At 35.2% G+C, this 27,743-nt stretch overlaps 1 protein-coding gene across 2 annotated transcripts; it reads right to left on the reverse strand.

Annotated features, from left to right (window-relative positions):
- Nucleotides 1-310: 310 nt before the first annotated feature.
- On the reverse strand, nucleotides 311-27,609 carry LOC119551846 (neuropeptide CCHamide-1 receptor). 2 transcript variants are annotated; one of them, XM_037861419.1, is made up of 9 exons: nucleotides 27,273-27,609; nucleotides 13,786-14,297; nucleotides 9,537-9,763; nucleotides 6,032-6,135; nucleotides 5,762-5,971; nucleotides 4,413-4,516; nucleotides 3,151-3,288; nucleotides 1,345-1,491; nucleotides 311-1,267 (listed from the first exon to the last, which is right to left on the reverse strand). In XM_037861419.1, the coding sequence occupies exons 2-9, from the start codon at nucleotides 14,139-14,141 to the stop codon at nucleotides 1,069-1,071; spliced, it is 1,485 nt and encodes a 494-aa protein (XP_037717347.1). In that variant the 5' UTR covers nucleotides 14,142-14,297; nucleotides 27,273-27,609; the 3' UTR covers nucleotides 311-1,068. The 2 variants fall into 2 exon arrangements, 1 of the variants encoding a protein (XP_037717347.1); XR_005219553.1 differs by lacking the exon at nucleotides 311-1,267 and having other exon boundaries at nucleotides 1,376-1,491; nucleotides 3,027-3,288.
- Nucleotides 27,610-27,743: the final 134 nt, after the last annotated feature.

Raw genomic sequence — 27,743 nt, forward strand, 5'->3', positions numbered from 1 at the left:
TTCACCTTTTTGGGCCTGCGGCCAAACCAATTAATCTCCCCGAAAAGTGTCCCATGCAGAACCCAAGAACCGCAGGGAGTTTTCCAAAACCAATCCAATCCGCTTTTCCCTTTTCCCAGGTCACGACCGGCCTGCTTTTTGGTTGTTGTTGCGGTGGTAAAAGTTTTCCTCTAGTGCTCCTTAAAGTTGTCTTTTGTTATTTAATTCCCCATAAATTTTCATTTCTTGTTTGCAGCCATCTGGTTTTTCAGGACTTTCACTGACTTTTGCCACGCACATAGACAGATAGAAACAAAGTTTTTAACGCACAATTTACATTTATTTTCAACTATATGCCGGCACATAAAAATGTATTTACAAAGTTTCTGTGATTAGCTATAAAACGAGGTCTATTTAAAAGCACATAATATGTTTTAGCTTTCTCCTTAGTGTAGGAATTAGATAATTTATACGTTAAATGTGTTTAGCTTAAAGCCGTGCCACGGCTGCAATACTTTAGTTTATAAGCTTAGGTTCTATGACTTTGACACAGATAAAAGACATCAAAATTCTTTGGTATGTTTATATTTACATTATACGAAAGTTATATTAAGTTTATAACTTTGTGTCGATGCCAAACTTCTACACAAAAAACAATTTAAACTGCTGTTAGAACCATAAAAGATAGATTCTAGAAAAAGGGTTGAAAACCAAAAGATAGAGGATTTCTTCATTTATGGGATAATTTTGAAATACTATGCTAAGTAACTTAAGGAAACTTTGAGGATTAAGTCTATTAAAGGTTGCAGTTTACAGGGCTTATAAAAAAATTGGAGTAATAATATAACTTCAATTAAAAACTTGTGTTAAAGTAGCTTTAAATTATACATATAACTAATCTCATAGGTGTAAAGGTTTTCTTTCAATATTTTTTAAAATTTAATGTTTAAATTTAAATAATACAAAGCTTTTAACTACTTTTACTTTTGATTTCGATAGAGAGCTGAGGATACCATGGCAACTGGCTGCCTGAATTCCTGTAAACTCCGTTTAAATCCATTGTTTGTTACCATAACATCTTCCGGGAACTCAGTTCAAAAGGGACTCCTGGAATTTTGGTGGTTGCGTACGCTTCTGCTGGCCAAGTTCGTTAAGCGGCAGAAAGCCATAGCCCGGTGGTGCTTCATTGTGACCCGGGTTATGGCCCAAATCGACGGCGGAAATGGGGGCTCCGTTCTGATTCCCGCCATTTGGCAGCGTGGTTATCGTTGTCTCCTGCAGGCGACAGCTGTGTGTCCATTGTGGCGTTTGAAAATGATGGACATTTCGTGGAAAATTCGGAAAACAGATGGGTGGCACACTCACCTGCGGATGGTGCTCTGGTAGCAGGAGTGGCGGGACTGGTAGCGCTTCGAGGCGGTGCTGGTCAGCGAGGTGTCCCGGTGCATGCAGAAGGTGTCGTGCTGGCCGCGCTTCTTGCGCCGTCCACTCGCTCCGCGGCAGAACAGGTATCTGCCGGATACGGATACGGGTGTGGATGTGGATATGGAATGGAATAGAGTCCCCATTGCCGGGAACAGAAAGCCAGATTCGCGTGTCAAACAAAAATATTTCATAAAATTCGCTCAAATGTGGGAGGTTATACGTGTTTACACTGAGCAAAAATATTTGGAGGCAGTTTGAAATCATCTAAGTGTTTGGCATACTATGATTTTGGTCATGAGTTTAAGTGCGTCACAAAAAGCTCTAGCGACTCTTACATTTTTTGATTATAATCATTGAATAAGTCCCAAATGTGATGGGACTCGCTTTTAAATTGCTAATATTAAAATAATATTAAAATAAGGATTTAGAGAAAATTTCAGCCAAATGAAATTAAATAAATTAGTAAATAAGTTTTTTTATAAAATAAATCGATAACAAACAAAATCGGATAATCGCAATTTGAGAATTTCTCTTATCATCAAAAGTATCCGAAGTATCTTTTTATCTCAAATGTAAAGGGAATCGTTTTTAAATTGCTAATACTAAAATCCGGATTAAGACGAAATTTAAACAAAATTAAATTATATTAATTGGTTAATACGTTTTTTATAAAATAAATCGATAACAAGCCAAATAGAATAATCGCAATTTGAGAATTATCTTATCACTGATTCAAGAAGAAAAGTTCTTGAAATCAAGATTGTATAGATTCTGGTTCACTTTCGGCATCAATAAAATTGATTTTTTTTATTTGTTAAGGATTTTAGAATATAAGTTAGTTGTTTTTTTTAAGATTTGTGACATCTAAAGTGTAAAATTCTTCGAGCTTTCAATGACACATCAGATCAGTATACTTTTATCAATAACCAAAAATGTGTTTTATTAAACATTAACAATATATTAAATAGATAATAACAAAAAAAATTTCTAAGCTCGTTTGGCCACAATTTCTATCAGTGCATGCGTGAAGGTCAGGCACTTAGCGAGTTCAAACGGAAGCAACAAACAATTTCAAATTGCAATTTGAGAGCTGGTTCAGATACAGATACTTATTTTGAAGGGGAAATTGTGCAGTTGGTCATTGAGTGCGGTTCAATGCAAGTTGAGAAGAAAATTAGAAATTAAATAAAGGCACCATATGGTTCCCAATTTTTCATAACATCCTTGTGGATTTTATGAAAGTGCTATCCATTATAAATTGAATAAAAACTCATTTTAAAATGCTCTTCAGGAATTAATTGTTTCACCTTGCTAAATCATGTCATCAGTAGAGCTCTCAAATTGACAGTCATGAATATTTATATTTAAATTAAATGAAAAACTGCAAAAACGGTTGAGTATAAAAGCAATCAAAAATACAAAAAAGGAATTCAATGCTTTTACCAACTCCCAAAGAATAACAATAAACGAACTACTGAATGCTTTGTGCGAAAAGTTTAGGGTAAAATCAAAGTGAACTTTCAAGTCACGCATGTTTGCTCAAATGTTTTCAGTTTCTTGTCTGTTATTCTAAAGTTATGAGTTTTGTTTAGAAAGAGAGATACAAATTGCAGTTGGCTTACAGTTACGGGGCTACAGTTTGTTTATTGATTTGCTAGCGACAGTCGTCTGCCGACTAGCGAGTACCGATTAATCATGCTGTAGCGCTGTTATGCGGCTGGTGGATTGATGTAAACGAACAAATACCTATTGAAATGCTTGCGGAAGGCGCCGCTCACGAAGTAGAGGGCCACGGGATTGGCGCAGCTGTTGGCAAAGGACATGCAGTAGGCGACGATGCGCAGCACATGCCAGAAGGCATTGTAATCCTCCTGGGCGGTGGGCCTGCGAATACGGGAAAAATACGAGATGGAATCCCAGGGTTACCTTAGTCGACTATCATATACGCAGTAAAAAAGTGTTGCACTCGTGGGTTATGGCCATATGACACTGGTTTTGCTTTCGATTGACTGGATGTGTTTTAAAAAGTCCTGACAATCCATAGAAAACAGGCTCTACAACTGAACATTTTTCCATGAATTTATATACAGATACATATCCTATAAAAAGCTTAGACTTCTCAAATTATACCCCATCAGCTGGTCAAAATTTACGCAAGTGGCATAATGCTATAAAAGATTTTTCCAAGAAAAAACCCATTAGAGTATAAGGACTATTAAAATCTTTCAGAGTTTTAGGGTAGGAACAGTGGGACTACGAGATATTGTTAGATAATACAAAAACTAAAAGCTTTTCCTCCTGCTAAAAATTAAATGACTGTTAAACTTAACTTAAACTAAAGATAAACATAAGGTTTATGATTAAGAATTTATGTTATCTATCATGATATATGGTTTAATTTGTAGTACCCCAAATATTTGTATCTTTAATATAACAAAATCATTTTATATTGATCTTGAAACTAAAGAATATACTTTAAAATACGTATTTCAAATGGTCCAATATACCCCTTTAAACTCCCAGCACCTATTTAACAAAACGAACACAAACAAACATCGAAAGTCAGAGTTGCAAAGAACACACAATGGAGATGTCAGTGGGAAATAGATTGGATCTTTGAACTATATAAAATACTTCGCAATACTGATTCAGATTGGTCCAATATACCCCTTTAATCTCCCAATACCTCTTTAAAAAAGAACACAAACAAACATCGAGAGTCAGAGTTGCAAAGCACCCATAATGGAGATATCAGGGGGAAATTGATTGTCCAGCGTCCGGGGCGAACAAGTGTCGGACAAATGGCAAGAACATTACTCATACGCAGGACTCCTTTGTGAACAGGGCTATATGGCTATATCTACACTACATCCCTTGGTGCTGGCAGGTTCCCTTTTATCCGCTTGACAAATTGACTTTCCATCCATTCATTCATGACGACACCCAGTTTAGCACAACCCCCCTCCCAAGGGAGGTGGACCGAAATCAGGGGAACTCAGAGCACTCACCAGAAGTAGAACCACAGGAAGAAGACGTGATAGGGTAGAAAGCAAATGCCAAAGATGACAACGAAGGCCAACACAGTGACAGCCACCTTGCGACGAGCCCGAACCTGCAAAAAATTAAACAGAAACACAAGTTATGCTAAACGGTCTTTAAAATATGGATATTACTGCAGAGCCCAAGTATTTTTTAATAAACATAGATCCCATTATTTACTTGATTTTACTTTAAACAGAGTTTCATATTGAGAAAATGGTCTTTGAAATCTTGAAAGTTATAGGGCTTATGGCATTATGACACCTACTTTATTTTAAACTTATAGACTAGAATTATTTTAAAAGAGATATTCAACAAGATTTAATAATAAATTATTATTATTAATAATATTTAATATTATAATAATATTATTTAATAATAATTAATAATGATTATAATAAATTCAAACAGTTTTTATTATTATTTTCACTAGGTATCAATGACCTTATAAAATAAATCCAATTAATAATATTAAGAAATCTAGCCAGTGTCATAAGGCCTAAAACATCATTAAACATTTAAAGCTCTTATGCTGTCCATTGTTTCGAAATTGAATATTTAAGAACCATGGCGTTTATATTGTCCTAATAAAGTAGAGATGCCATCGAAATACAATACAAAGACCAAAACAATTGAAGCAGGGAAGCTCCAACAAAGTTTGTTTACAAACAAAAGCGCAAACTTCTAAAGACCTGCAAGTAAATTAACGTTCAATCTGAGAGATGGCATAAAATACGAGAATAACAACAATTTTCCGGTGCTAAAACGTTTAAAATCCGTGACTATGAAATTTGTTTTATTTTACTAAACTCTAGAAACACGTGCTGTCTGAAAGACAATGCCAAAAGGAAGGCACACACGAGTTTTCCTGAGAAACAAAATCAAGTAAAAGAGTTATAACGAACTGGATATAAAATACAAAACACGTTACTCCTGAAATGTATACCACTATGTGGGTAAACTCCCCATGCGACAGCTGGCATAAGAAATACTTATTGATGAGCGCACATGCCGCTTAAACCACTAAAAAGTTCCTCAATTTATTCTAGTAACCCTCCAATTCAGTTGGCATTTTAGAGCGATGGTCAAGTTAGTATGAATATTTTATGCCACCCAACTGAATGGAAAAACTTTTCCAGCACACACATTTTATTTTTTGCGGCTGCGGACCTTGCGAAAATAGTTGTGGAAAAACTTTATAATTCACTTTTATGGAGCTGCCTCGTTTTTTTTTTAGGGTTAGGGGCCTCAATGATTGATTTCAATTGGTGGTGCTTATGAAAACCTTTAGAGGAGATAAATTGAATTTTGGACTGACCTGGCGGACGGCTCCCTGAATTTCGCCAGGGACACTGGCCGAATACATCAAATGGAGGGCGATGAGCACGTAGAACACGGCGATGATCACCAGGGGCAGGGCGTAGTAGACCAGGAAGTGCAGCAGGACCATGGACTTGGCGTAGCTGATGCCCCACTCCTCCGGATACGGATAGCAGATGACAATCGACTTCTCGTTGATCCCGAGGTGCTGCAGGGAAAGGAATATATATAAATAATATTATATTAAAGGTTAAACGGGATGACCTGCCTTTAGATTGCTGCCCAGGAGGGCTGGTAATCCGCACAGGATGGCCAGCAGCCAAATGGAAACCGCTGTGGCCAGGGTCATTCTGGTGGCCCGACGACCGCCTCCTAAAATATATTTAAAATTTATTATTTAATTAAGAAATTATGAACATTTTGGTTATGTGCTAACCAATATTTTCGGTCGGCTTCCACCGAAAGGTATTTCTAGTTTCAAACCAATTTTGGTTCATTATTTTTTTCTAGGAATTTAATATTAAAATTAAATTCCTCTCCTGGAAAATATGTATTTAATATACAAACTAATTGGTGGGAGTAAGGAAGGAGGTAAATGCATTTTGTGGAATTTAGGTGAGCAACGAATTTCCGTAAATTGATTTGAGTTAACCACACCATTTATCTTTTTTTATGAACTTCATATGCGTTTTAATAAAAATGCGTTAAATTTGCTTTTGATAAAGAGAATATTTCATTTATGTCATATATGTTATAATTTATTTTTTGAGAGTAAATAAGACGGTTTTAAAATGCATTTGGCATTTTTGAATGAGGTTGCTACTACACAGAAACAAATGTTGGAATTATACTCGTATTAATGGAATTCCAAATAAATTTAGTATGGATAAGAAGTGTAATATGTAAAAAATTTGTTATATTATAAAACGATTTTTTATCCTCTTTCTATATTTTTTTATAATTTTTTTGACGTTCAAATATTTTTGAATTGTGTGTAATGTTATACAAATTTTTTGTTATTTTAAATATTTTTGAAGAGGGGGATAACAAAAAAAGAAATTTACAATATCTATTTTAAATTATTGGATGTCGAAATGTTGTCTTTTATTATCAATTACACCTAGAATTTTTATTTTACACAATTTTACATATACTGTGTTTATGCTATGCCTATTTCATGAAATGAGAAAATTCGTGTGTTCATAAACACCATTTCATGAATTCGATAACACACGAAAGTTGACTATGAATTCAGTCCCAATGAATGAAAAGTAGAGGCACAGCCTTCTTCACAGCCTACTACTCTATAGAGCTCTATATAAAATTCAAAAGATTTGACAGCTTTACTAATATCATTTCATGAATTTGTCTGTGGGCTATTATAATTTCATGTATTGGAGAATGCATGAAATTCATAGCATAAACATAGTATATGTTTATGTATTATGGCATCTCCCAAACTATCTTTGGTTTTAGTAAAGTCTTGATGGTGGTAATGACATTCTGGATGTATGCTTATTGACTTTCCTCGACTGCTTGAACCTTTTCTCTTCGAGAAAGTTGCTCGTTCAAGTTTTTCGAGATGTTTTTAACAGCTTCCTGCAGATCAGTCAGCTGGGTTCCTATCTGGATCTGTGCCGATTGATTCACAGGAGTCGGTGTAGCTGTCAAATATCCAACACAATTCCCAACAATCAGAACCAAGAACGGAACGAATGGCTCCCTCAACATTGTTTTATTTAATAAACAGAAAATTCTGTAAATATTAGATTATTGAAACTTCCAGTCTTAGAATAAGTTTCGTATGAATGGGTTCCTGATGTCGGAGTCCGGCCAACAGTTAGTCGGCCTGTCTTGATCAGCTAAGTTATAGAATGGGTTTCTTGCGAATGGGTCCCCAAAACAGTCAGTATATATGCCTCGATTAGCTTCCTGCAGAAGCTGCACGCTTGCCATCTGGTCCTGTTCCGCTCGGGTGTTCTCCTGTTGATTCTGACTCACAGGAGTCGGTGTCCCTGTCAGAGATCCAATACGATCCCCAACAATCAGAAGTAGGAACAGTACGAATGCCTCCTTAAACATTTCTTGTTATTTTATAAACAGTGAATGAATGCGAGCAAGATCAGCTTGAAGAGGATACTGAAATGTCGAGCCTAAGATTCCGTCTTTTATAGGCATCTTATCACATGTGTGTATATGATCAGAACCTTTGACTTCTCAATGCTTATATGTATTATATATTATTTCAAAATATATTGTTTAATATTTAAATGTATGGTTGCCGAATTGCAACATTTAAAACCGAAAACGAAATCGTCAGATTGATAAGAACTGTAATTTTTTGTGTTTTCCAAGCGATGTATTTCCACAGATATTTGTGGAATTTTAATTATTAAATAATCTTTATATATACAGAATATTAATTTATTTTTCGATTTCATCTTTGGTTTTTTCCCTAGTACCATAGATGTCGTAAGATTTAATTTAGCACTTCTGAAAATAATATATGGCCATATCCGGTAAACCAGGACCGAAAAAAAATCCTAATAATCTCGTATTTTTTTTGTGTATTTTAATAAATAAATGGCCATATTTTCATAACACAGTGGAACCGAAGCATTTTTTTTTGGTTTTGTTAAAGAAATTTCCCTGAGAACTAAGAAAATGTTTATTTTCAATTTCTAGCTACTTTTAATTATTTCGCAAGGAAAACATATGATATGTTTGCACTTTTTCCACCAAATCTCTATGTTGCAATCTAATAAGAGGATGAAAATCCAAAGAGAGCGAAAAAATGTTCAATTACCTGTTAATAAAACAACATGGACAAATCGTACGTTCGCGACCCGGACTAAATTCAATAAAAAAAAATGGAGATATTTCCTTGGAAACAGACTCGATAGAAAGCTACATGAATCCATTTTAAAAGTGAAGTTATTGCTCTAGAATATTCTGACTCAATTCGCAGATTTTTGCATTTTACTAGATTAAGCCCAAGTCGACTTATTACAATATTATGAAAATTATAGCTCAAAACCCCATAATTTACACTAAGCAAAGAGCTAACAAAATGCTATTGAAAATCAAATACAAGTTTCAGCTGACGCAGCTGCCAAGGAAGCTCACTTATTTCCACACTTATACGAAAACAATTACAACTACAAGGACACACAATTATTTATCAAACAGAAATTCAAAAAACAATTCGCATCTCCATGGGAAAATACTTCTGACCACTACAAACTTATAAACCCCAACAAACTATCGCTAAAAAATTACAACATTAAAGCAAACGACATTAGCCGCCAAGACTTGGTTAAGTTTTCAAGACTAAGGCTGGGACAGGCTCCTAGAATGTCCTCTCTTCCTATCGGAAAGAAACAAGATCCTACCCGCAAACCCGTCTGAACTCCTTACTCCCAACACCCTAAATATCATAGCATCCATGAATTTTTTAAAGGCAATTAAATTATACCATGTAATTTAAAACCTAGACATAGTCTAAATGTAAAAATGTAAATTGTAATATAACAAACGTAGCTTAAGGCCACAGTAGCTATAGCTGCATTAAAAAAGCATAGGTTATAGGTAATTTCTCAATTGCCTTTTAACCTGAGAATAAATAAATAAATAAACAAATTTCATGTATTGGAGAATGCATAAAATTCATAGCATAAACATAGTAATAGAAAAGATGTAGAAATACTCTTGTAATCAGGGCATATAAATAGTATAAGTACATTTATTTTCTAAATACATATGTACAAACTTACCATGAGCGTGAAACTTCCTCAAGGGATCCACGATGGCAAAGTACCGATCGCCTGACAGGGCAGTCAGCGTGAAGACCGAAACCCCAATGGACACATCCTTCATGAACTCCGAGAGGCTGCAGAGGAAGCTGCCATATGGCCAATACTCCACGGTGTAAACCGTGGATGCCAATGGCACTGTGGTCACAATTACCAGAAGATCTGCCAGGGCCAGTGATAAAATATACCTAAAACCAGAAATGTTTATTAAAGAAATAAAACTGCAACTTAAACTTGTCACTTCAGGGAAAATAAGGAAAAGGGAAACCCGTGGATTTATGTTCCATTTTCTGAGATAAGAGGGATGACTTTGCTGGCGGGTTTAACTCATCTTTTGGGCCAGCATGTGTCCTTGAAGTGTGATAAAAATGTGGCAACGCGTTGATTTATGTTTGCCAAACTTTTTAGGGAATTGTATATATACAATATAAAATATATAAGCTGACTTAGGGGTAATGCAATGAGCATTAAAATTGATTTATCTAGCAAAAGCCTTATTAAGTGGAATGTAAATTTCTGGCAGCCGGAAAAGTGAAAAGCGAATTTTACTATTTATTTGTTTTGGGGACTTTTCTTTTTTACCAACACTTGAGCCCACAGTGGCTGCGAATAAATGGATCTCTTGCAGTAATTCCGACTTTATCCGACCTCTTGGCTTTCCATAAATAAGCTGCATGTGGCACTTTGTTTGCCACGTTCTGGAAATGGAAATGCAACACCAAATTACGTTTTTGTGGCCCCCGGCAAAGTCGATAAGGGTCTTTGGGTCTCCTGGCCAGGCACTTGGCTTTTAAAGCACCCATTTCGGCTTTCACCCAGGGTACGAAATGCAATTTCAGCGTAATTTGATCAGTTGACATTTGCTTTCGTCTGCGAATTTTATGTGAATTAAGCTTGATGCAAAATCGTGTTGCAAAATCATAGTTTATGCCTTGCCATTCGTGACGCGATTAAAGTGCTCGTATGGCCCGTATATGTGGCACAACAATCCGGCTTTAAGTGACGCTGCTCTTCAGGCCGCATTGACCACTTCCGACCAACAAAGTGGAATGTTTTAATTGGCCACAAGCCGCAAGGGCCTGCTTTTTCACCCCCAATCCCCCCCTCCACAAAGGTCATCCGCTTAATGATAAACTCGTGTCGCTAATAAACTTCTTCACTGAGCCAAGATGTTGCCACTAGAAACCGTGCTGTTTAAGTTATTTATTTTACGAGCGGGGCAAAATTATCGAGAAAATTGTCAGCCACAGGAGTTCTAGAGTCCTTAAAATGGCCAATCGAAGAACCTAAGTGTAAAAGTTCACTAGAACATAAAACACTTTAAGAGGGAAAAGGAGATTAGGTTTTTAAGAGCTTGCGGATTAGCTTATGGTTTATCACTCATACTTACTGTTGACTTTGATCTTAAGTATGAGTGATACTTATTCTATTTAATTACTTATTATACTTGTTTTTAATCGTATTCGAAATGAAAAAGCTGTCAATATTAGGAAATGGTGAATTTGTTGAAAGTACACTCAGAAAAAAATCCAGAATTTCGAAGCAAGCATTTTCGGTGTCAAAACCTTGCCAAGCATGGAAAATACAGAACCCGGAACAAAATACTACTTTCGAGCACGAATTTTCAAGACCGAAAATACTAGACTTAAGAAGCTTTCGGTCTTCAATCAAGTATGAATAATTCTTAAATCAAGTCATATTTGGACTAAAAACAAGAACGATATAATAATAAAGTAAGAAAGTTGCAGGCATGATTTAAGGACGAATAATGCTTAAATTAATATATAAATATTATGAAATTAAAATGAGTTTTTATTTTGTGCTAGTATGAGAAATAAGTATTGGAAACTGAAACGAAATAAACGAGATATATATAAATAATATTAATATTTTAATTTATTATTTAATTTATGCGCCTTATATACAGAGTACTTTCAGAATAAACAGTTGGGAATTATTAGAGTTGGCAGACATTAAAATTCCAAAAAGTGCTCAATATGAGAATTTTTTGAGCACGAACATTCTTAAATGGTAAGCATGCAATTTTTCTTAAATCAAGGCTGTTTGTACTTGTTTTTAGCACGGTGTTTTTCCCTGAGTGTACTGATTGGCTTTTTAGCAATTTCTTTTATGAATCTTTAAGAACATTGCGCAAGTTTATCGAACAGTAAAATTCGTAAAATTAAGGGAGAGAATAAGCTACTATTTTTTGGACTACTCTAATTTAGGAGTAACCTTTTATTAACAAATTCTTTAAATTTCTTCCAATAGGTAAAAGCGATTTAATTTTATTGGGTCATCTCAATTTTCTAGATGAACTTTCGCTTTAAGTTTTAAAAATTAGATTGAAAGATAGAATTAAATCATTCTTACAGTATAGTTCTTTACATAAACTAGTCCCAAAGCGAATACTTTTTAATGTGTTGATTACCAAAATGAATATAAGTACAGAAACTGAGTTAAAAAGTATGTTACCTTACGCAAACACAACACACAGCTCTTAAACTTCAAGAAAAATATCAAAATAAAAGTCAAATCTTCTTGAAACTGCCATTTCCTTAAACACTAACTGTCACATTAAATGCCTCAATTTGCCGAATGGCTTCCCTTGGCCCCAGAATGCTCCAGCAATTCAAATTCAGTCGCCTTTAACGAATTACTTTGGCTTCCCAGAATGTCTACAACGGAGATGTTCGCTCGTGTATGTCACATAAGGTTATTGTCTGCCCGAAAATCATATTTATCTCGTTTGTAAGCCTGGTAAAATAACTTGATTTATGGGGCACATTGTATGTGCGTACGTACTTGCGTAGTTTGTACAAAAATCAACCCCGACATGACTAATTAGTTATGCCATTTTACTGCTCCACTGCTAAAACATCCATACACCCAAACATCCTGACATCCTAACATCCAAACATCAACAGCTGCCAATCGATCGGCAGAATGTGTGTTTGTTGGCCACATGTTTTCCCTCCATGTGAAAGGGAAATTTTGAGCAATTTCCAAGCGGAGGCGGCAACAGCATTACCATTATCATCGCCACCCGACTGACTTTTCCTGCCTGGCATACCACTTAATTAACCGATGGTGGGTGGAGGGGAAGGGTTCGGGTTAAGGGGGCACTTTTCAGGCATTGCTCTTGGCCAACTCGTGACATTTGCCTTTTGCATGCATAATTTGGCGCAGACTCTTCGCTGCCAGGCGTGCGGCATATAATTAAATTCAATTTAAGTTACCCGTAAATCAAAGAGGCATTTTCCAAGTAGGTGGGCGTGCAGGTGTTACGACTAGGTGATGGCCTACAAGTAGCCTTTGATTTGTTACACTGATTTTAGTTATTAGATAAATATTTTGGGTGCAAATACATATAAAAAATCAACAAAACTTGAAGCAATATGGTAAGTTTCCTAGCAAGAATTATAAATAATAAGTATTTACATTTAGTAAAGAAATATCATAGAACTCTTGAAAAAATATGAGAATTATATACATGAAAAGTAAAAGAAAATAAAACTGTTCTTTATAATCTCCAACCTCTCCAAACAAAGGAATATAAATACTTTTTCTTAAAGCCTAATCTCTTCTTAAAAACGTACTGTACATGAGTTCTCACAAATATATCTAATTAAATAGATATTTAAAATTTCACTATAAATTATAATAAATACTTATCCTTGAAGCTGAATTGGTTTTAAAATAAGTATTTAAAATGAACATGCATTCTATAAGCATTTTAAATCTTATGGTTCGACTTATATCGATGCTAAGTAAGTAGGTGACTATATTAAACGTTTATTAAATTCTAACTATAAGTCTCTGCATCCTTAAGTTATTATACAATAATTTAAATACCATTAAAAAATGTAAAACTCACCTTTATCTTCTTTTAAATAGATTTTAGATAGATCGTTATAAACTATATTATTTCTAAAATAATTATTTCATATTTTACTTTTGAAGTCATCGACATTTACTTTACATCTTAAAAAACCAGGGATAGTTAATGTTATTGTTATTTAATTATTATTTGAAAATATCATAAATATACAAGAACTGATATATTTATTGAATAGTGTATATTTGATATAGAAATTATTCCAGCATAAACAAAGAGGTCAAGCGTAGGCAATGACCCATCATTACCATAAGCTACCTCTACGGCACCTATCTTTCCGAAAGTTACGCAAACTTTTGCCGGGACACTCACGTGTTGGGAACATTCCGCATCTGGCGCACGCTGAGGAAGACGACAATCAGGGTGCCATTGCCCAGGACGCCGACCACGAAGATCAGGGCGAACAGGATGGGCACGATGTAGGTTTCCGGTCGCCGGCCGTAGGGCACGTAGGGTGTCTCGGTGACGGCCAGTTCGCTGAAGTTCTCCGGGGAGTAGGGCGTTCCGGATCCGGTGTCCAGGAGGAGGGGCCACTGGGTGGTGGACGTGGCCAGCATGGCCAGATCCCACAGGGCCTGCGTTACGTTCAGCGGCGTGGGCAGTGGCGGGGAATCCCCGGAAAATTCCACATCCAAGTCCATTTCCATGCTCACCAAGTTGCCTATCATCGGGGGAAAAATCAACTGACTTCGCTCGATTTTCCTTCACTCAATGCCAAACGTATTTCTTGCCCACCAAACGGGGAAATTGTTTAAGCCAACATGATTAATTTGATTCCTTCATGGCTCGTTGCCTTCTGCATTTTTGCATTCAATTTTAGCCAACTGCAAAATAGAGGGAAAAACAATACAATTTGTAACATGAAATTGATTCAATTTGCTTTCGGTTTTGCTTTAATGGATCTGTAGGAAATTCAATTATTCAGTAGTAAATTCTAGCCGCCCAATAGCCCCAAAAATATTTTGTGCCATTAAATGGTCGATTCAACTCGTATTTGTTTACTTTTCCGGGTGGGAAATTGCATATATAAATTTACTGTGTGATCAATTTGTTGGTTTTTGGTTTTTAGGGCAAATAAGTTTCTATTGTTCTAAGGCAGACTTGAATGTTGAATGCGTAAAATTGAAAGGGGTAAATTAAACTTTAATTGAAGTAGGTTTTGGCTGCTAATTGTTGATTTCTGGAGTGGAAAATTGGGAAAATAAAAGGAAAGTTTTTGTTATTTTTATTGAGTGTGCTTGATGTTTTGCGAATTTAATTGTGTTATATTTAAAGGATCTTTAACAATATTAAATAGGTGATATAATATTGTCTTAATCATTTTTAAAGACATGTTTTAAAGATAAAGGTATTTGTTTATCAACTTGAAGGGATAAAAAAGTCAGATACATTTACTAGATACATTTTTGGATATATTTTAAAGAGGTTTTATTAATTGAAAATGTTCTTCCGCCTCTTATAATTATTTAAACAATCTTGTACACAACTTAACTACACAAACATTCAAATAACAAGAGTTTTCTTGTTACGGAAATTACACAAAACACATCTAGTCGGACATCAAATTTAATCCTCTCTAACTAAATTTGATTTATTCCCTTTTGCAATTGAATTGCATTTGTTCTCCTAACTGGATAATTGCATCACAGATGCACATTTGCTTTTCCAGCAGAATACATTTCAACGAATCCCAGTGCACATTATCCTTAAATCGACTTTGGCCTTCAGCTGGCTAATTTGGTATTCCGTTTTTCAAAGTTTCTCAAAACACGTGCTAACTTTGCATTAAAGCCGGGATGGAAAGGAACCAGGAAAATCAGGCCACGAGTACGGGGGCTTTATGTTACAGATTTATGGCATTAGCGTGGAATTTCTTATCAACTTGATGGTGTGGCATCCTTTCCCTACCCCCTCCCTTTCAACACTTCAAGGAATGCATATCCTGTCATTACATTTCCAGCCATTAAACGCACATACAGACACCATCTCACATCTCCTTACAGTGACTCATAAAATGTAACCGACGCCCGAGGAAACTTCAATGTCTTGGATAGCCAGCTGGAAAAACTGGAAAGACAACAATAACACCATCAGGATTTTCTTGAGAGAAGGAAAACTCTGCGTAATTGAAATCTGTGCGTTCGGCTTTTCCTCTTTCGCCGCCGCTGTCATTCCTTTGTAATAAAAATATGAATGGTCTGCCATCCAAGATTCAAGATCCAGCGGCGTTTCCTCGCCAGGTCAATGTAAACATCCGGAAAAATCCCTAAGCCCCCCGGCTATTCACCACTTTCCTATCCCAACAACATCTCATCCGGATGCCATCGAAAATGCGATGGAGGAACTGTAAAAACAGATGCCTTAAAATCAAATCCGTACGAATGCATAAATACAATTTGCATAAGCCCGAAGAGGCGTTATTCCGATGCCACAAAGTTGCTTAAGTGTAAATGTCCATGAAAGTTTTCACTTTTCTTAATAGGATTTCATTTTGTTGTTGCATAGTTGCTTAGTTGTAATTTTACTAGTTAAACTTGCTTATGTTCAATTTAATGGCCCTACCATTAAGTAACTCAATCTTAAAGAAAGACTAATTAAGCAAACTTGAGATGCCATCAATTGAAAAAACTTTCCCTTCATAGCTAAACATTGTCTTGGCCAACTCAGGTGAACAAGAAGACCAAGTTTTCGATTTGCCAGCAAATAGTTCAAGTCCTACATATTTTTTTTGAACTTTGTGGAAGTTATTGGCCCATCTCCTGCAGTTTTTGCTGCTAGTAAATAAAAACAATTGATTTTTAATGATTTTATGAGCGTAATCCACTGCTGTTTAATTGCCTAGAACATGAAAAACATATTAGTTTGAAGGGAAATTAAAAAAGCAAAACAAACAAACATTGAAGAGGGTACTGGTGGCGTATGAGTAATATTAAGTATTTAGTAAAATTATATTATTAAAAGCCTTTTTATAAGCTTCATATTATTGATGTTAAAAGCATAATTAACAATGTATTATACATCCAATTAAATAAAATATATCATTTATTAAATAGAGAATTTTAATGAATAACTTTGGCTTGTTCCTATGATTTTCAAGTTTTTCCATTGGTATTTTTGAAGGGGAGGCGTATGCGTAATATTAACCACTTTGAAAATGAATACATTTTTAAAAATTTAAATAATTGTATACTGTTTTAAGGCATTACTTTAATAAAGTTTAAAGGTAATTACTTTCCATTTGATGTATAATTTATAAAATTGCCTTTCTAAAGAAAACCCCTTCTTGCTTCTTTGATATTCAAGAACTTTTTGCTCCTCCTATTCATTGTCTATTTTACATTTTCCAATCCTGTATTTTATAAGACTTCATAGAAGTTCTTGCACTTCGAGTAACTCGAATTGAATTAAATTTCCCATTGTTGACCTTCTTGAAAGGCTTCCCGTGGCTGGTCAAAAAATAAGCTAGCGAATCTGGCAAATACCCGAAAATGCAAATTAAGTTTTGAGAACAAAGGCACATTAATTAAGTAATTCTGGGAAAAAGCTGAAAATCGTTGAAATATTCTTGCAACTGAAAATGGCTGGCTGATGAGCCCGTTTGAATTGTCAACAAGTTCCCGGGTCCACTTTGTTTGCCGCCCAGCGTAATTAATTTGTTAACTGAATGTTAACACAAGTGGGTGGAAAAGTTGTGGGTTGAGGTCAGGTTTATTTGCACAACACTTAGCTAATTGAATTTTGACACTGACTAGGCCAAGTGATAAATTATTCCCTTTAAAGTAGTTACAACGCACAACATCTAATTCGGCGGCATAATAAATTCATGGCCCCAGGGAAAATTGATACATTTTTGGATAGCTGCCATTAGGCCGACAAATAAACCTGTTAGCCTATATCAATAACTGGCTTACATCGCTCTCCACCCACAAAAAAAAAAACAACTTCACAGCGGAGTGTCGTGATTTATGACAGCCAATGGCCGGCGGAGGTCCGCTTATCTGGTGACCATCTGGATGTCAAATGTCTGTGGACTCCAAACAGGAGTGGGTTCCCCCCGCTTTTTACCCTGTAAAAGTGGTTTGATAACTGAGAGGCGCCTCACTTTAAAATCATTGCGATGGGAAAAACATGCCAATGATTAATGAGTAGGTCAAGAAAAAGGAAAAACAAGATGATATATTTATAAAAACATACGAAACCATATCTATAAACATCCATATCTGACCCATTAGTAGTTTTTGAAATATTTATATCCTTGCTGCAAGTTCTAATTCGCAGGAACAGAAAAAGCTGACATATTGATGTATTTTTTTTTAAACTTTAAAATCAAATAAGGCTTTATTTGTTTTTCAACTTTCCTTGATTTATACAATTTTTGAACAAGTGTAAAAATAGTGCTATCTCGTTTTGAAATAAAATATCAGTGTAGTCTCTTTAAAATGAAACTGTTAAATGGATGTTATTTTCGGTCTCTTGTTCCTGTCTCAATATTTTATAAAGACCTTAGTTATTAATATTTCCCCCTGCATATTTTATTAAATACCTAAGTTTTTAAGTATAAAAGAATGACACAAAAACCTACAGAAATTCGTTTTTGAAGTCACCTATGAAGGTGTGTAAAAGTATGCAAGAATATATTTAAAACATCAAAGTACGGTGGATGAGTCCCGAAAGATAGGTTTTCTTTTTCTTGTGGCTTACTTTTAGACAACTTTATAATCGATTTCCAAAGCCCCACAAATTACTGAGGCTTATCCTTCCTTACAGTTATTATGTTTTTTAAAAACAATTTATCAGGACATTTCAGAAAACAGTAGATATTCTCGTATGATAATATTTAAAATTCATAGATTATTTGATATAGGTTTCTGCACCATTTCCAGGAAAGCCATAAGTCGCCTATAAAACCTATCCTTCAATACTTAGTTGTTATATTTTTTTTTTACATGCTCATGAGTGCCTTTGATAAATCAATGCAATTTATCAGTAGTTCAGCTGCGGACACACGCCACTTAAAATGCGTCGCACTCCGTTCCCGAAAACCCAGGGGAAGGTGGGGTGTTATATATCCTCCCATACCATCCCATAACTATCCTAACCCAGTGGCGAAACTTTATTATCGCCTCGCAAACACTCGGTTCACGTTGCCAACCGAGTGGAAATCGAACCGAAAACCGGCGGCAGGAGCGGAATCTTATCTACCAGTCGGTGGGGACTTAGTGCGTCTCATAATAAATGCACTTAAGTCGGCATTGTTTTTGGGGACAAAGGGCACACGATGGAATTCACAGCCACACACGAATGTTTTGCATAAATAACGCGGGCGTTTTGGACACTCTTACTCCCGGAAAAATAAAAAAAGGCCCCCTATCTTTTACATTTTTCATGAAATATGCGTTCAAAAAAAAGGAGACAGGCTTTACCAAAAGATTTGCGATTGGCCATTTGTTTTGCCGCATGTAATGGAATACCATGCTGCCCATTTTTTATTTTTGTATGCAAATATAATGAAAGGAAAATAAAATGTTCAATCATTGATTCCAGGAAAAAAACGCTTATGAATGGCACAGTAATTTTTTGAATATTGATATCCAGCTTATTATTGTTTCATTTAAATTGTTTGCGCATTTGTTGTATCAACTGGTGTATTAAAGTGTTTAAATTTAAAGCTGGGTTTAATGGCCGTCGGACTCCTTAAAATGCCAGACGTGGATTATGGTTATAAAAGTGTCCCCGAATACCGGCATGTTCGAACATAAAGCAACCACTAAAGAGCTGCGATAAAAAATCAAATTTAAGCATCCCATAAGCCATTCGGAATACATTGTCATAGTTGTATTTAATTTTTTCCCGCTCGTTTATCGCAGCATTCCTCCACTTTCAGTTATTTCAATATATTATTTTTCTCATTTTCATAAAAATGGTTTTACCAATTCGAACTTAATGGCTTCGTTTGGTTGGGTTTGTAGGAAGTGATTTTAAAAAATAAAGCCATAAACGATGGGAGGATTCCTGCTGTCATTATCTAGATAAATAATTTATGTAATCGCGCGTAGCCATTATATTTATGAAATTTTCTTTGGCCTGCGGTGTGGCCCAAAGTCTACTGGAAACAATTTTCCCAGCCGCAACGAAAATCGATTGTCAAAGGAAATTTGCGATAGGAAAAACCAGGAGCACAGTGTTAACATTTTTTGCTGAAAAATGTAATAAAAACGGGCCCGGATAAGTGCGCTATGCGCTATGTAGAAGAAAAGAGGGAGCGGTCAGGTCCAATCAATGCGGCAAAAAACTTTTAAATTACCAGCAGAGTGTTCGGGTAGTATACCCTCATATATCCCTTAATAAGCAGTTGGGTCGCCGACATCGCAATTAGATTTTTAGCCGCCTTTATTCGCTTCGTTGGGCGCAATTAGAGTGCATTACTATGTCTGAATAAAACTTTGTCGGCAACAGAGCAATTTCAATCGTCTGACAACCATTTTCCATGTGAGGCACTGAGCAGAAATTACAAATTTTAGATATCTATCATATTTTAAACAAAAATAATTGATCAGAGTAACATAAAACGAACATTAAAATGTATGAATAATACGCTTTAAAGTAAGAAAAGTAAATATAATAATGTTATATATAACTATGTACTGTAGAATTTTAGTTGAACTTAGATTGTTTTTGATTTTACAAAAATCGTTAGGGTAATTTTAGTGATTATTGTTTTAATACACGAACCTAATAATGGAATACCATTTACATTAGAAAGATTTTTAAAAATATTATATTGTAGTAACGAAAAAAGATTTTCAAAAGTTTGTCATTACTTAAAAGTTAATTGATACTAATTTAAATTATACTCAACCAATTTCAATATATTTTTAGGGTTTTCTTGGCAATACTGAAATCTCAATCTAATAATTATTTCACCCCATTATTGTACTGGTTTTAAATTTTAGGAAATATATCTTTGTATTTTACAGAAAAAAATTGATAGGATTGCAATATAAACTTGACTTCTTTTTTAAAGACTTCAAACTATTTTTCTTCATATGAGTCCCACTTTATATTTTTAAGTGATAAGTGTTTTCACCCATCGGAACCAATTTATTTCCCATGTATGTACCATTAGCATACAAACTATACATATAAATCTGAAGCACGCTACAGTTGCCGGCAAATAAGGAAAATCTCTGGCTTCTGTTCTTTGCCAAGCTCTCAACTTAACCCAATTCCATAGGTTAAAGGTTATGAGTCGGCATTTTTTAAAATTTCTTGAGTATGTGATGAAACTTTTTATTGAGTCTAATGCAAATTCGTTTCCAAATTTTCATGACATTTTAATGAAATCACTTTGCATGTTGGAACGTTTTATTGCATTTGACTTTAGTGGGTTTTCAGCACTTGGCTCTTAATAATTTTCCCCTGGGTTTTGCAGTAAATTTTCCGGTTCTGGAATTTACGAGGACTAATTGCCCGCTAAGAAGTGCCAATTTTTCGTCTCGTTTCGCTTTTACCATTATTTGTTTTCCTTTTTTTTTTGGGGGGGGTCAGAGTGGAAAAGTCCTTCGCACGTATAAATGGAGTGTCCGACACTTGATTTATACACTTGAGTAATGGATGTCGCACACACAAAGTCGGCTGGACAAAGGCCTTGGTAGCTGTGGGTGACAATTTGAAATACAAAAGGGCATTTTAAATGTTTTGTCGTAGGAGAGAGGGAGATACTCTTCATAAAACTTTTGTAATCAGAAAGCTTTAATGCTTTGTGTGTGGTCATTGAAGGTATTATTTTCGCTTCAGTAAAGTTGAAAGTTAGTTTAAATATTTAAAAAGAATTTAACAAAATGCAGAACATGAAATAATGCTTTTGCTTAATTTTTTTTTAAGTAATCCTGTTTCTGTTTCTATTTTTAGTTTATATACCTTAATTTCTTGGCCTACTTTCAGGCATCTTTAAATGATTCGCGTTAAATTGTTCACATTCTGAAAGCTCAAAGTTATTTTAAATATTCAAAAAGAATTTATCAAAACACAGAATATGAAAAAATGCTTTTGTTTAATTTTTTTTTAAGTAATCCTGTTTATATTTCTATTCTATTCATATTTTTAGTTGACATACCCCAATTTCTTGGCCTACTTTCAGGCGTGTTTTAAAGATTCGCGTTCAATTTTCCACATGCTGACAATTTGTTTTTTTCTAACATCTCAGCTGCTCACCAATATATACATTTTATTTTTTAGCCTAAATGCCAACCACTTTGCATAATTCAACATTCCCCTTAAAGGTCTTAATTTTCACTTGCATTTCACAGGCCTTTTCCGTAGTTTGTTGACATTTCTTTGATGGCCGTAGAAGCGGCTTCATTATTCAGCAACAGCTGTTGGACCAGAGGGATTTTCGGGGGCTGAGAGTTAGGGATAAATTTTAATGACTGACTGACGGCCACGCCGCACTTATGCCCCGATCCATCCTGCCCCCCCAGACATCAGCACATATATCATTTTCATTTTGTAATTTCTCTCCCGGCCCACAGACCTTCCGCTTTTGGCCCGGCTTTCGGCATTTCGCCCCGTCACGGGCCATTTTGTGCACAATGGCCCACAGTTAATTGGTTGGGTGTTGCCCGTTTCAGGAGTTTGGGTACTGGGTTCTAGAAACTGAGGTCCTGGTATCGGTGTCAGCAGAAGGCGCCTCATATTAAATTACATGACAGCTTACATGAGGTGCTAACTTCCCCCCGGCAAGCTCATTAAATGTGGAAAATAAATGGAAAATGGGTGAATGGGGGTGCCGGTGCCTTCACTCGTGAAAAATGTGGCAAATTCCGTTTTGCTTATGCAATTTTAATCATTTTCCCGCGATTCGTTTTCAGCTTGTTGATTTTTAGTGAAGTGATTTGGCCGAAAACAATGTAATCGACGCACATGACTGATTGCAAAAATTATGTCGTGTTCATTTCGCTATTGTAATAATTTATCTGGGTTCTTTTCTAATTTGCCTGGTTAATGTATAAGTGCATTCAGGGGAATAATTTTATAATTAGTTTTAGGATTATTGATTTTAATAGAAATAATTTAAACAACCAAGCGGAATTAATTAAGTTATATTACTCAATTTTATTCATTTTAAAATATGGGTAAGGAAGATGAAACCCTTTAAAGCTAGTGAAATATTCCTAAATTTAAGGAAACTTTAAACAGTATTTTAAACTTGCTGTTATGCTTTTTTACCAAGGGCTTGAAAATATTATACATGATATGTATATTTTATAAAGCTCCCTCTAAATCAGTATTGTGATTGAATATAAGTATATAATATATTGATTATTGCATAATTATGTAAAAGTCCAAAAATAATCATTATCCCCCAGATTCAATGTAGAAAATAAACAAATACTTAGCTTTCCTGATTTAAATACCTTCAAAGAATAATCTGTTGATGGCTTATTTCCGTTTTAAAGTCTTATTTTTGTGTAAAATCGTAATCAAAGTTGTAAGCAATAATCTCCAGATTTGTAAGCCCTTTAATTGAATACAAAAATACAATTTCCTGAGAATACAAGACGATAAATTAATTTGAGTAGAAGGCCAAGAACTAAGACTTCGCACACTTTTCATATTAGAAGCGGAATTAATTAATTCGAAGCGTGCGCGCTATCAGAAACGCTCCTCCCAAAGGCAACTTCAGGCGATTGTATTAAAAACGTCTGTTTCCCTTTCAGTTACTTAATTAATGGGATGTATACACAAGTACAAATATGCATAAGTTTTAGCATTTCATAAGCTGGAGGGGCAAAAAAGTCGGAAATAGAGAAAAACCATTTAAAATTCAACCTTTGTGCAATGCGGGAATTGCGGTTTCGTGTTACGCACAACCTAATAATGCTAATTGCATATCGGTCTGGCTTTCAACTTGGCTAAATGGCGATGCACTCTTCGGATTGGCAAGGGGTTAAAGTGCACTTGGATATAAGCTTTCGCAAAAAATAACTTCATTACTTAAGAGCACGGAATCCTTAAAAAGGCAGCTAAAAATGCTCAGGTGATGCTGGAATGTTAAAGTCTTTATGGTAAAATTAAATATAAGGTAGACGTATTTAACAAAAAAACTATTATAAAGGTTTGGTTAATAACTTATAAAATATGTTTTATTTTTATAAAAATTGTAGTGAAAGAAATTATTACAAAAATATTTAAAGATTTAATTTTGCATAAGGTGAGTTTATAATAAAAAGCTTTAAACTTCTGAAATGAAACTATTAAAAAATAAATATTTTAAAAATTAATTTCTAAGGTTCTATTAATTTTTCTTTTATTAATTTAGTATACCAAGATAAAATGTATTTTAAAAGAGTTGATAGTTTTAAATTTTTTAAAAATAAGTACATCACAAGCAAAGATAATAATACAACAATACATCTGCCTCTTGTATTCACAGAATTGTCCACATAAGCTTAAAATAAATAGCTTAAAATATGTTTTTAGTAATCAACCTATAACAATAGATTAATAAATCTGTCTCTTGTATTCACAGAATAGTTTACGTAAGTTTTAAATAAATAGCTTAAAATATATTTCAATAATCAATTCAAAAGTGTATTATTTTTATACTCGTAACAAAAGAAACCTTCCTCTTTTTTGCAGAATTTTCTTTTTCCAAGCGTAGGCAATTAAATCATTTGCCATTTGCAGATACCTCTACTTCCTATCCATTTGCCATTGCTATTAACTTTTCCGGGAAGAGATTTGAATTGGGAGGACATCAAGACTGTCAATGTCCAGAGACGAGTCCTTCGAACAAAAACCGGATAAAAGTGAAAGGCCAGAAAAGTGAGAGACAAAGGCACTTGAAAAGTTTCGCCTCATTACTCGGGTGTTTTGTGGTGATTGGCTTTGGTATTTGGTTGTGGTTTTTGTATTGGATTTGGGCTGATCTCTGCCCAGCCCACCAAAAACAAACAAGAACTTCAAGAGATACCCTGACTCCTCAACTGAAATGACAGTTTCTGACCCCTCAAAGCCAGACACTTGAAGTGTCGGGCAAACAAAATCATTTGGCCGACGTGTTTTGTTTGGCTAAACGAACTTTGCCCCAAACTAAAACAAAGCAGGGAAACTATCTTACTATCTTACATTTCAATTAAAGTTTCCGTTTGGCTTTAGTTCAGTGTTTTTCTTAGCCTTGATTAACTGCAAATGCAAACAGCGCGTTTCCCGTGGATTCGGCTTCGTTTCCAACCTAATTAGGTGCAATTGTTTGCCGCTTTACTTTCATTTTCATTTTCATTTTCATTTCCAACTGAGACGAGCGCACACCCGGCGTATGCGCATTATAAAAATTTATGACTCATAGAAATTAAATGACTATCATTCGTATGTATTAGCCGGGGCGAAATTAGTTTGTCTTAGCAGATCCACGGCGACCACGAAGGTTGAGGGATACAAAAAAAATGGGTGGCATTTTCTCGAACTGGGTGCGGTTTTCCGGGTTCACTGGGGTTTTTTCTGTTTTTACGGGGGCAAAAACAGACAAAAGCGTTGAACAAATGCGAAATGATAACATCTTGTTGCCAGCATAAATCAAAGGTAACCCGAATACATAAATATCATGTAATAAACATGTTTATGGGTTAGGTCTTTGACTTCTAAGGGGAGGATATAAAGACCTTATCTAAGCGCATTAGTTCCCTGTTCATTTGTACACATATTTTCAGCCTAAATAATGTGCAAACTTGGCCTTTAATTGAACTTTTTCGCAGATAAGCTGAATCAATATATCGAGAATGTAAAATGTATTTACCTTTCGCGTGGCTTTTTGCTGTTTATTTTTGTTTCTGTAACTTTTGCCAACGAAAATTTGGCAAGGTGATGTTATTGTTAAAATTTTGTAGACACCTTAAATCAATCCATATCCATCCGAAAGAAAATAACATTCACGAACTTTTCACACATATGTTTCTGTACAATATTCAGGTTTTTTTTCTTTGTTTATACGATTTTGTTTAATGCTGTCGCGTCGGCTAATTGTAAACAAACTTACTCAATGAACTGAATGGATGGACGGATCGTGTCCAGAAGCACGCTCCATTTATATGGTATATGGTATTTTTAGCAAACGACAGACAATTTCAGCGATTAGGACAGAGGGCAATGTATATTTTCCACAAGCCTGCAGTTTGTTTTCCCCCGCAGAAGTGTTTCTGATCGTGAGGCTTGTTTTAATGGCACATTTAAGCTGGGGATTTATACTAATAGTTCCTCCGGTTGCCAAAAGCTAATAAATGGCACGCGCATTCGATGCACTTTGGTGTTCCACCTCCATTTAAATTTTTATTTTCCATCTCATACCCTTTTTCTGAGTTTTCCCCACCCATTTCAATGCATTTTCAAGTGTCTGCCTCTTGGTCTGCAGTTTTGTTTTGGGTTTTTTCCTCTGGGTTTTCATTATCTAGGGAGTTCCTGGCTTGAGGCTAAGTGTGCAGCATGAAAAGGGTGTCGCCCAAATCCCCAAATAAAACATGAGCTCAAGATTCTGGTTGCGACGGAAACCTGAAACGGCTGCATACACTAAAGGGAATTGAAATATATATGCACTTTTTATTGTGCACATGAAAAAACTATCAAACTTTAAAAGGCTGTCTTAAAAAAATATATCCTTAATATTTTATCTAATTTAAAAAGGCATTTTCGTCTGTAGCTCTTAGCAAGAATTTATTACCTTAGTATCATTAAAAATATACTTCCAGTTTTAGGGGAAAATATTAAATTACAGGCTTAAAAATACTCAGGATAATAAAAGGGAACCTATTTGAAAGATAAAAAATACTGAGGCTAGATTTAAAATCCAATTTAGATTTTAAAAGATAGACATTTTAATTAGGGAATTATTTTAAATTACGCTGGATAATCGTAAATAGAATTTTAAGCATCCATTATTATTATTTTAAATTATGCTGGATAATTGTATATAGAATTTAGGACATCCATTATTATCCATTTTTTGTATTAACTAACTTTCTTTAAAACTCTCTATACCAAGTGCGGTTCAAATTTAAAGTGTAAAAATATTTTTAATTGTTTTCCCTGTAAAGGAAAATTAAAAATTGATTGAAAGGAATGCAACTCTTATGGTCAACAAAAACCAAATTGAAATAGTTGCAAAAATAACCGTTTGTATGATGGAATAGTTAGCCAGAACTATTTATTGAAATTACGTAACCCAAGATTGGAATTCAATACACAATCGACAGGAAATCTATCAACATGCAAGGGCAAAAATTGCATTAAAATGGAAATTTCCTATGGTCCGATACCAGGCGTGGGTTTTGAAAATTTTCAACCCATATCCAGGATTTATGGAGCCGTATGCAAACGGAAAACGGAAGCAAAATAAACAGCACAAAAGCGTAACGGAAACAGAAGCAGAACCCAGGAAAACAAGCCTGTTTTTGTCGATTTGGATGTGCACGGGTAAATGCATATAAGCTATTTCCCCTAACTCACAATTTACGAGTGCAACTGCAGTTTAGAAGCAGTCAAGGGCCGGAAAAACGTATTTTTCCAAAGGCTTTTTTTTCCAGATTCACATGCCGGTGGGCGGACAACAGGCAATTTATGGAATTCCCATCAATTTTTCGGGATAATAAGGCGGCCATATGCCATATACTCTCGAGTGTCAGCTGTCAAAAAGCCAGACATATTACGCGAGATTAACCGATCAATTTTTAATTTGCCATTTCCGACACCGCAGATAAACACATTTACATCAATCTGCAGTTATTATTTATTATGCTTATGCTTACATTTGCGTTAAAGTGTTTTCCGTGTTTTTAAGCGATTCCAGTCATCGCATTTAGGAAGTCCATTAAACAGGATGTGGATGTGGATGTGGATAAGCAGAGGAGCACATGCCACTTGGGCCAAATTTTGTTTACACACCCGCACAACAATAACAACAACAACACTCACGGGAAGAATTTAAATTTAAATTTATTGGATTCTCTTTAGCGAAAAAAGCACTTGAAACGCTATATAGCCGGATATTGGCGTCAACGGTGCCAAAAACGCAGAGCACGTCCGAAGAATTCCGTTTTTGAACTTGAACTATCCGTCGGCAAAAGAGGAGAGAACGCATGCGACTTGTTGGCGCGCGCGAAAACGTTTGGCCTGCTTTTCCGTTTGCCTGGCTGTTTTGGGCCAAAAGCACCAACACGCACACAATTGATCCGAAGATTGGTTAGCTGGGGCGCCAAAAGGGGAACCCCGCTCTGTTT

The sequence above is a fragment of the Drosophila subpulchrella genome, chromosome 2R, assembly GCF_014743375.2.
Source record: "Drosophila subpulchrella strain 33 F10 #4 breed RU33 chromosome 2R, RU_Dsub_v1.1 Primary Assembly, whole genome shotgun sequence".
Taxonomy (NCBI): domain Eukaryota; kingdom Metazoa; phylum Arthropoda; class Insecta; order Diptera; family Drosophilidae; genus Drosophila; species Drosophila subpulchrella.